The sequence below is a fragment of the Diospyros lotus genome, chromosome 8 (assembly GCF_014633365.1).
Source record: "Diospyros lotus cultivar Yz01 chromosome 8, ASM1463336v1, whole genome shotgun sequence".
Lineage (NCBI taxonomy): Eukaryota > Viridiplantae > Streptophyta > Magnoliopsida > Ericales > Ebenaceae > Diospyros > Diospyros lotus.
This window is the reverse complement of record NC_068345.1, coordinates 8,758,376-8,766,674: the sequence shown is the minus strand read 5'-3', so window position 1 is coordinate 8,766,674 and position 8,299 is coordinate 8,758,376. Positions and strand designations below refer to the sequence as shown.

The following is an 8,299-nucleotide window of genomic DNA, read 5'->3' as shown; positions in this document are numbered from 1 at the left end:
ATGTATTGTTATATTGGACTATTAGGGACGTCAATTACATAAGAAACAATACTTATTGCTAAACCAGTGAGGTATAATAGATTTTGATCAAATTACATTGTTATGCCAAATTAGGAAATTTGTCATTTTTTTTTGTTTTAGGAATTTTCTACCCAAAAAATTTGTAAATTGTAATACATATCTTTATTAACTTTTTCTTCTTTATTATTTGATTCATCAAAAAACTTTTTCTTCATTTGGGGTTTTGTCCCATTGAATTTTTCCCAAACAAATTGCTTGCTCTAACTTCAACTCGATATTTTTCTCTTAATCATTGCGATTAAACAATCAGAAACAACAAACTATTAACTTGCTAAAGCATAGAATGATAGAAATAGCAAGCAAATAGCTCGGTAAGCAGTTTTGCTACTTTTAACAATAACAGATAGCTTGAACAAGTTGACTAATTAGAACAAACACTGAAGGTTATATAACGGCCCACCTCCCGAAGCCTCCGCACACATAGAAGATTCGTAAAAGGGTCATTATTTGAGTGATACCAAACAATAACACAAACTAAAACTCACATCCCACCTTTTCGAAACCCTAACTCTTTATCGCAATACATTTAATAATCATTCTTACAAAATCATTCACAACATGAGCCCACCTGGCTTTCATAGAGTACACTCATCCCAAAAATATAAAACATTACTCTAACACAAGCACAACGACACCAGGACCTAGTCTCAGGAGGACTCTGCACTTGATATCCTGACTCGACAATCTGGACTCAACTCTGTCGTATGCACCTGGAATCTCAGGATACTTTTACCTGGAATGATGGAAAACAAACGTAAGTCACAAGACTCAGCAAGCTCTAGAAAAAAAGGTTGTAAGTTACAAACAGAACTCTTTCCTTAACACCCCATACAATTTATGTCAATGCAACATCATACCATGCCATGCCCAATACCTGTCTTATTTCTAGATGCGTAAACATATAATAAACTTCACATAAACGGTCCTTGGGGCCCACATAGATCACCCATTGGTGCCCAAGTCTAACATACAATCTTGCTAGCAGTCTATCATAGGCTATTATACAATTTCCCTTATACGTCCCTTCTTGTCACTTACAACATAATCTGTCGTCGTAGGTCTCACCCCCAGGGTCTTACTGTTGTCGTGGGTCTCACTCCCAAGGTCATTCTGTTGCCGTGGGTCTCACTCACAAGATCTTTCCGTGACCCACTTCCATGGCCTACGTTCCGTGGTGGGCGTCACCCATCACCCATACTCATCACCTATAACCACACATTCTCACCATGCAATACAACAATTAGGAAATGCAACGATTTTTGCAGCATAAACGTGATGACAAGACCCCCATAAACCAAACATTAGGCCATGCTACGTCCACATAAGAATTCACACATGCGATATGCTCTAAATGCACTGGCTTACTTAGAGTACCCAAGTTGGCTCTTAGACCAACCGAGTCATGCAAATGCTCACACATCCCATCACACACAAAGCATGTCACACTAGTGAGTGTAACCCAATCCCCATACAACACACACATTATGATATGCACACAATCAAGGCGGGAATCTGGCAATACCAGCTCTTCTGGCCCGTCTAGCGCTTATTGTAACAGCCGATGACTGGCGCCTATACATTTAGCCATCCACTGCCACGACTTACGGTTGGCAGTCAGTGAATTTGTGCCCCATACCCTTAAGACACACATAAACAACATTAAACTTAGTCACTTAAGCTCATCATTTCACACACTTTATCCATGACGACATAGACACCATTATGTCATTCACGTTCTCATCTCTTCTCATACACAGGAAACCATCTCCACATTCATAATAAATTATTAACATAACCCTTTAATCTTAACCATAGCCACTTTCTAAGAATCTAGCCCCAACGGGTTCGGTATCATTTCCAAGAAAAGCGGAGAGATACGAAGCTCCGTGACGGTCGAAATGAAAGACACCAAGACATCATTACTTAGCTCATTCCATTAATAATAAATTCATTAATAAAATATAAGTCATAGGGTGGTTACCACGTAGATTATTATTATTAATGCGTGGAACCGAATCACGGTGAGGGAAGGAATAAAATTCGAGAAATTACGGAGACATACTTACACAAAAAATAAAAAACACGAGGAAAAGGTTAAAAGCTTACCTGTGAACGACTTATTTCGGCCTCTCTTGTGCTCCCGTTATGAAATAAAACGTTCTATATAAAATAACAAGTTAACGGCTCCATTTAATTAAATTTAACCGCATAATCAACATAATCTAGCCGTATAAATTCAATAACTTAAACATATAACATTTATGCTAATTTTACTCACTTATTAAAATATTTTATACATCGAATAACTCTAAAATTCACCGATTTCTCTTCCAATTTCTCTGGATCACCCACTTATTGCATCTGTTACCCTTTTTAGTTTTTTTGAAATTGTTTGTTTCGTCAACTAAGTCACTTTTCCGCTTGTCATGCTCTCTGGTTTGGGATGAAGTTGCATTTGAGGATGCTAAAAGTTTCTAAATCTCTTTTATCTCTTGAACTTCCTTTAGATTGTATGCCATTATCCAAATTAATTACATCATACTCTCGTCTTACTTTCTAATGTCTGTGTGTGTATATATATATCAACAAATGATTTGGGAGAATTTCATTTTGACCAATTTTTAACAACCTCCAATGCTATAATACATCTCAATTTTCTTGGCCATGAGTTGGACGTGTTTGAAATTTTAAAAATAAAAGAAAATCCTAATTCATACCTAAACAATGATAACTTAAATAAAACAATTCAAATAATAATTATATGACTTAAAATTAAACCTGAACCTATTCTAAGTAGGCACTTGAACTAACTGTTCCCATCTTATTTTCATCCATCCAAACCCCATCTCTGCCTCGAACTTGATCCATGATACTCCATGCATTTAGCTGGGAATTTCACTACAAATTTTTCTAGTATAGCATTTGACATTCAAGTGAATGAAGTCACTTTAAATGTGTTATTAGATTTATTTTCTTTCTTCACTTCATCAACAAGCAACCAAAATAGAGCTAGATTCATCTATTTTTCTTGCAATTGCAAGAAAATCATCAAATAGTGAATTGTATAGCAAGAACATCCCCCAAACTAGGGATGGATTTGGTGTTTCAAGTCCTAATTTTTTTGTTTCTTACAATGAAGTGAATAAAGAAAATAAACCTAATAACATATTCAAAGTGACTTCATTCACTTGGTGTCAAATGCTTTATATAGAGAAGTTTGTAGTGGAATGTTCAATTGAACATGTAGACCATCATCTTAAAATAGTAAAAATGCATGAGTATCATAGATCAAGTTCAAGGCAAGGCGAGCTTTGAATGGGATGAAAACATAAAGATAGTGACAGTTGGTTCGAATACCTACTTAGAATATGCTTAGGCTAGATTTTTAGATATATAACTATTTTTTGAATTGTTTTGGCTAGAATTTTAGACAAATAACTATTTTTTGAATTATTTTATGAGTTATCGAACTCATGACGTATATGAACAAATTCAGATATGTGATGAAATGGCATTGGAAGGTGGTAAAAATTAAACAAGATTAAACAAGAGATAATTTTAGAAAAATTATTTGTGATGTATAAAATAGACTTAGAAACTAGACCAGATGTAGTTAACTTGGATAAGAAAATAGACACTGAAGAGAGTTCAAGAGACAAGGAGATTCAGAAACTTTTAGAAGTTTAGTTGTGGAATTGATTTCTAGCTTTCTATTTCCAATTTTCTATCTTGTGCCCAAAAATGTTTCGATCTAGGGAGAGTATGTATCTATAATGTGGTAGAGAATTCAAATAACATTAGAGTACTCACACTAAATCCTACATATTTCCAAAATAATTAAAAATTATAAAACTATAGCCAATAGACAGCTTAATCCAAAGATATCAACCTCAATGTGTATGATAGGCAATAATATATGCTTCCAGATAACACTCTGCTCTACAACTAAACCAACTTCCCTTCCCATTTCAGATCATCTTTCCCCCTGTGCTTGCTGCAACCTGCCTTCATTATAACTCAGAACCATCCTCTAAAAGACACAAGATTGATGGGTAAGTACTTCAAAATTGACATAGTTTTGGAGTTTTCAAGAACCAAAATTTGAGCACTCTTTCTCCCTTTCTTTGGTGGTGATTTCATTGGATGCAGATGCCTGAGCTGCCTCGGCATATACCAACGCTTTGCAAGTCTCGTTCAGCTTCCTCATGGCAGCCTCATATACTACCTTTTCCCTCTTATTTCGACTCACCATTTCTTCCAGCTTCTCAACTCAAACTTTCAGCTCCTTCACCTCATCATCATAAGCCAGTAAGGCCCGCCTGTCTTCTTTCTTCCCTCCCATGGAGCCTTTGCTCAGCTGCTTCTCTAATCTGCCACACAAAGCTGCACCATGCATTGGAAGCTGGGTATGATAAGACTTAAGACATCTGGTCTCGATTCCTCCTCTCCCTTGGCAGCTTTAGCAGCCGCTGCAAAGTTTGGTGGTTAGCATTAGTAAGTGATACTAGACAAGTGAATTCTATGCCATAATGGTAATCTAATCTATAATAGTTTTAGTGGTATAAAAACTTGGTCTAAGCTGCACTTCAGAAAGTGAAGTGTTGTATACACATATGTATATATACATATATACACACACATATCCCATGTGATAACCCCATCTAGTTCATTAAGGCTTGTGATGATGATCATAGTGACAATCAGTAACAAAAACACAGGTTACTTTTTAGGTACCTAAGGAATATGTTTACCAGAGAATAACCAATATAGGGTACATAAATTAAGCTGAAAGAATCTTATAATTAGGGCATAAACAAATATGCATAAACTCCCAGGTCAGAACCAAGGATGTGAGGTATCTATCAGGTCATCATATCCTGAAATGGCCCAACTGGATGACAAGGGTATGACGGACTGTTACTAAATCATAAATGATCAAGTGGATAATTAAAGAAATAAATAAGATAGGAGACGCAAATAGAAGGAGAAATAGAAGAGAAAAACTGATTACATACAAACCAAATGCAGTCTTCTAACAAAGAATACATCACCCACCAATATAATAAATTCACCAATATAATAAAGGGAGAGAATGCAAAATAACATTTCAATATAGAAAATTTAACACGAATAATTAAGTTCAATGTCTTGTAATACATTATCAGTGGTAGCAGTCACTAATTAACCAGATATGCAAAAGGCAAACAACATTATTGGCCATAACCTAGCATCTCTAAAGGTGGCAATAACAAATGAGAATGTCAAAGTTATTTTTAATAAAGAAACAAGTATACAGAACAGATGAATATCAGAATAGGGTTAAACCCTGTACAAGAGAATGGCCAAGAATCTAAGGATTCCCACTTTCAAGGAACAAGATATGGTAAACTATCCAAAAATTAAAAATGAGTGAGATGGCAAAAAGCTGTGTAAGCTCAATCCAAAAAGGGGGAAGATCAGATATGACCCTTCAAGTCGAAAATGGAACTCACTACCCCTTACAACGAATTCAAGAAGCCAACTCAATCTACCCCAAGAACTCAAAAACCCACTGAACCTCTAGAATTTAGAATGTGAAACCAATCAGACCTCTCTTGATGCTCCCCCCTTTATCCGGGATGAGCACTGTAAAGGTGTAATTTGAGCTCATTTAGGAACTACTATGCTCAAAAAATGCGAGGAAAACCTTAACGATATCTAATCCCACACACCAGCAGTGATGGAAGAAGACCAATGAAAACCTGTGTTACCTAAGGATAAAAACAACACAAATCCAATTACCAATGTCAGACTTCTGACATATAAATTACCAAAGATAATATTCATTCAGAGATTTTAAGCATAATAACACAAATCCAATTACCAATGTCAGACTTCTGAGTTCTGAATATCAATGAATTCTCTCCAACTTTAATGCTACACATAGTCAAGACAAGTTAACCAACTAAGATGCTAAGGATAAAAACAACATAATCATTTAAGAGTTATTACAAGAAATTCAAAAGCATAGAGAAAGCAGGACTACTTGAATAACAATATAAACCATAGAGTTAAGAGTACCCTAAACCTGACATACAGAGGGAAGACCTATCTATTGACTGAGATTGCTAATTAAGAAATTGGTTTCAAAGTACCTCAGTTTAGAAGGTTAGCCCCCATCACATAGGTTCTAATTTATGGATGCAGCATACAAATTAATATCCAATATAACTTGGGTCTCCAATATACTCAGCAATTTGTTCAAGACGGACATTAAGCAGTGCATGAGAGTCAGCATCTCGGATAACACCAGTTTCATTCTCTACATTCCGCTCTACTAAACTTCCATATACACCCTTATGCTTCCCATACAAGACAAGCACTGGTCCTCCACGCCTTGGAAGAGCAGTCTCAAGGAGGTCTTGGTCCACACCTTGGATGAGCTCCCTACTATCATCCATGGTTATATCGCATGTTGTAGGTCCAACCACATCTACAACTTCACCCTTTCTAAGGTACAGTCTCCCTCCTTTCAAGTCTTTGCTAATAATTCTAACCCGAATATGACTAGTAAGCCACTGGACTTGAGCATTACTTTGTTCACTTCTTCTTCCTCCTCCTCGACTCCTTTTATTGTTCTTCCTCTTCTGCTCAATTTCATCATCCATACTTTCCCTGTGACTCTGATCACTCTTTGAATCTTTGACTCTCCTTTCATCATCCTTAGTTCTCCTTCCATCACGGTTATCCACGCCATCCTTGGATCCCTTAATCTTTAATTCCTTCAACTTCCTCAAACATATTTCTTCTTCCACAGAACCCAATTCTGCAACATCACAAGTTCTCACCTTAACTTCCTCCTCGCTCCTTGAAAGCTTCAAAATAATGGAATCACCACCACCCAATACCTCAACGATCCTACCCTTTAACCCCATATCCCCACCTCCAATTATCCTAACATATTTACCTACATAAAACGGGCCTTCTTGAACTTGACCAGCTCCTCTGCCATTATTCTTCTCTTCCTCTTTCTTCTTCTCGTTCAAAGCTTTGCTACTGCTATTACTTGTATTGGTGCTATCGTTTGTATTGGGCGTCTGAGCAAAGGAACGAAACCCTTCCATGGTGGTCCTCCTCTCGTACTGCTTAGTCTTTACATCCTCTTTCGCATTCCTCCCGATGCCCCTGCCCTCATACCAACCGTAACCCTTGAGGAGGGCCGCAGCGAAGTCCTCAACCGGCATATCGGCGTAATGATCCTCTGGCTCATCGGGCAAGCTCTTCAAGTCCTCCTTCAATTTCTGCAACATCACCGCCTCCAAAGAAGTGGGCTGCGGAGGAGGAGGAGGTGGAGCAGGAGGATGGCCGGATTCAGAATTGTGGCGGAGATTCAAGCCGTAGGAGATGTTGGGGCCGCCGTCGGTGACGGAGGAGGGGGCTTCGACCTCGAATTTGAGGTCAGCGTGGACGGGATCGGACGACGACCCGAAAGGGAGGCCGATGTTCTTCATCTTCTTGTAGGGCTGCCATTCGTTGGGCTTGGGAGGGATGACTCGGACCTTATTCGAATTCGAACCGCTAGGGTTTCGGGAGGCGTCGAACTCGTTGACGTACTCTCTATTGGGGGCAGCGGTGGTCTCTTCCTCTTGATCATCCCCTCTGTTGAAGTTTTGCAAGGGTTTCGAATTTGACTGCTGCTTTGAAGAAGAGGATTTTGAAGCCAGAGAAAAAGAGAGTTTCATAGTTCCCACAGGCAGAGGCAGTCAGTGAAGCACGGAAACGGGAAAAACGGCCGGAGACACGTTTCCAGCGTCGAGAAGCAGCGGAGAGGGAGGATACAGCAACAGAGGGGTGTGCAGCGGCGGAGAGGGTGGATGCAGCGGCGGTCGGCGAGGCAACGAGAGGGTTTCTTCGGTATATGTATGTATATATATAATATGATACTGATACGTATGTATGTATTATTATATGATAAATAATATAATAGATATCTATATGTATATGTATGTATATTTGGTCCCAAAAAATGAAGAATATGATGATATGTATATATATATATAATATATATGTTACATAATATTTTTTATTTTTAATTATTAAATTTAATTATAATGTGATTTACTTTCAAATTAATTATAGTAATGGTGTTTCTTATTTTTTATAAAAAAAAGATATTGACTATTAATTATTATAATATATATTATTTATATTTATTTGTATTATTTTTGAATTATTTTTT

General features: G+C 37.5%; 1 protein-coding gene across 2 annotated transcripts; it reads right to left on the bottom strand.

The window, feature by feature from the left end:
* Positions 1–481: 481 nt before the first annotated feature.
* LOC127807724 (protein MOS2) lies at positions 482–7,983 on the bottom strand. Of its 2 annotated transcripts, none has more exons than XM_052345770.1 (2): positions 6,216–7,983; positions 482–814 (listed from the first exon to the last, which is right to left on the bottom strand). In XM_052345770.1, the coding sequence occupies exon 1, from the start codon at positions 7,800–7,802 to the stop codon at positions 6,276–6,278; it is 1,527 nt and encodes a 508-aa protein (XP_052201730.1). In that variant the 5' UTR covers positions 7,803–7,983; the 3' UTR covers positions 482–814; positions 6,216–6,275. The 2 variants fall into 2 exon arrangements, with proteins under 2 accessions (XP_052201730.1, XP_052201729.1); XM_052345769.1 differs by lacking the exon at positions 482–814 and adding an exon at positions 3,845–4,550.
* Positions 7,984–8,299: the final 316 nt, after the last annotated feature.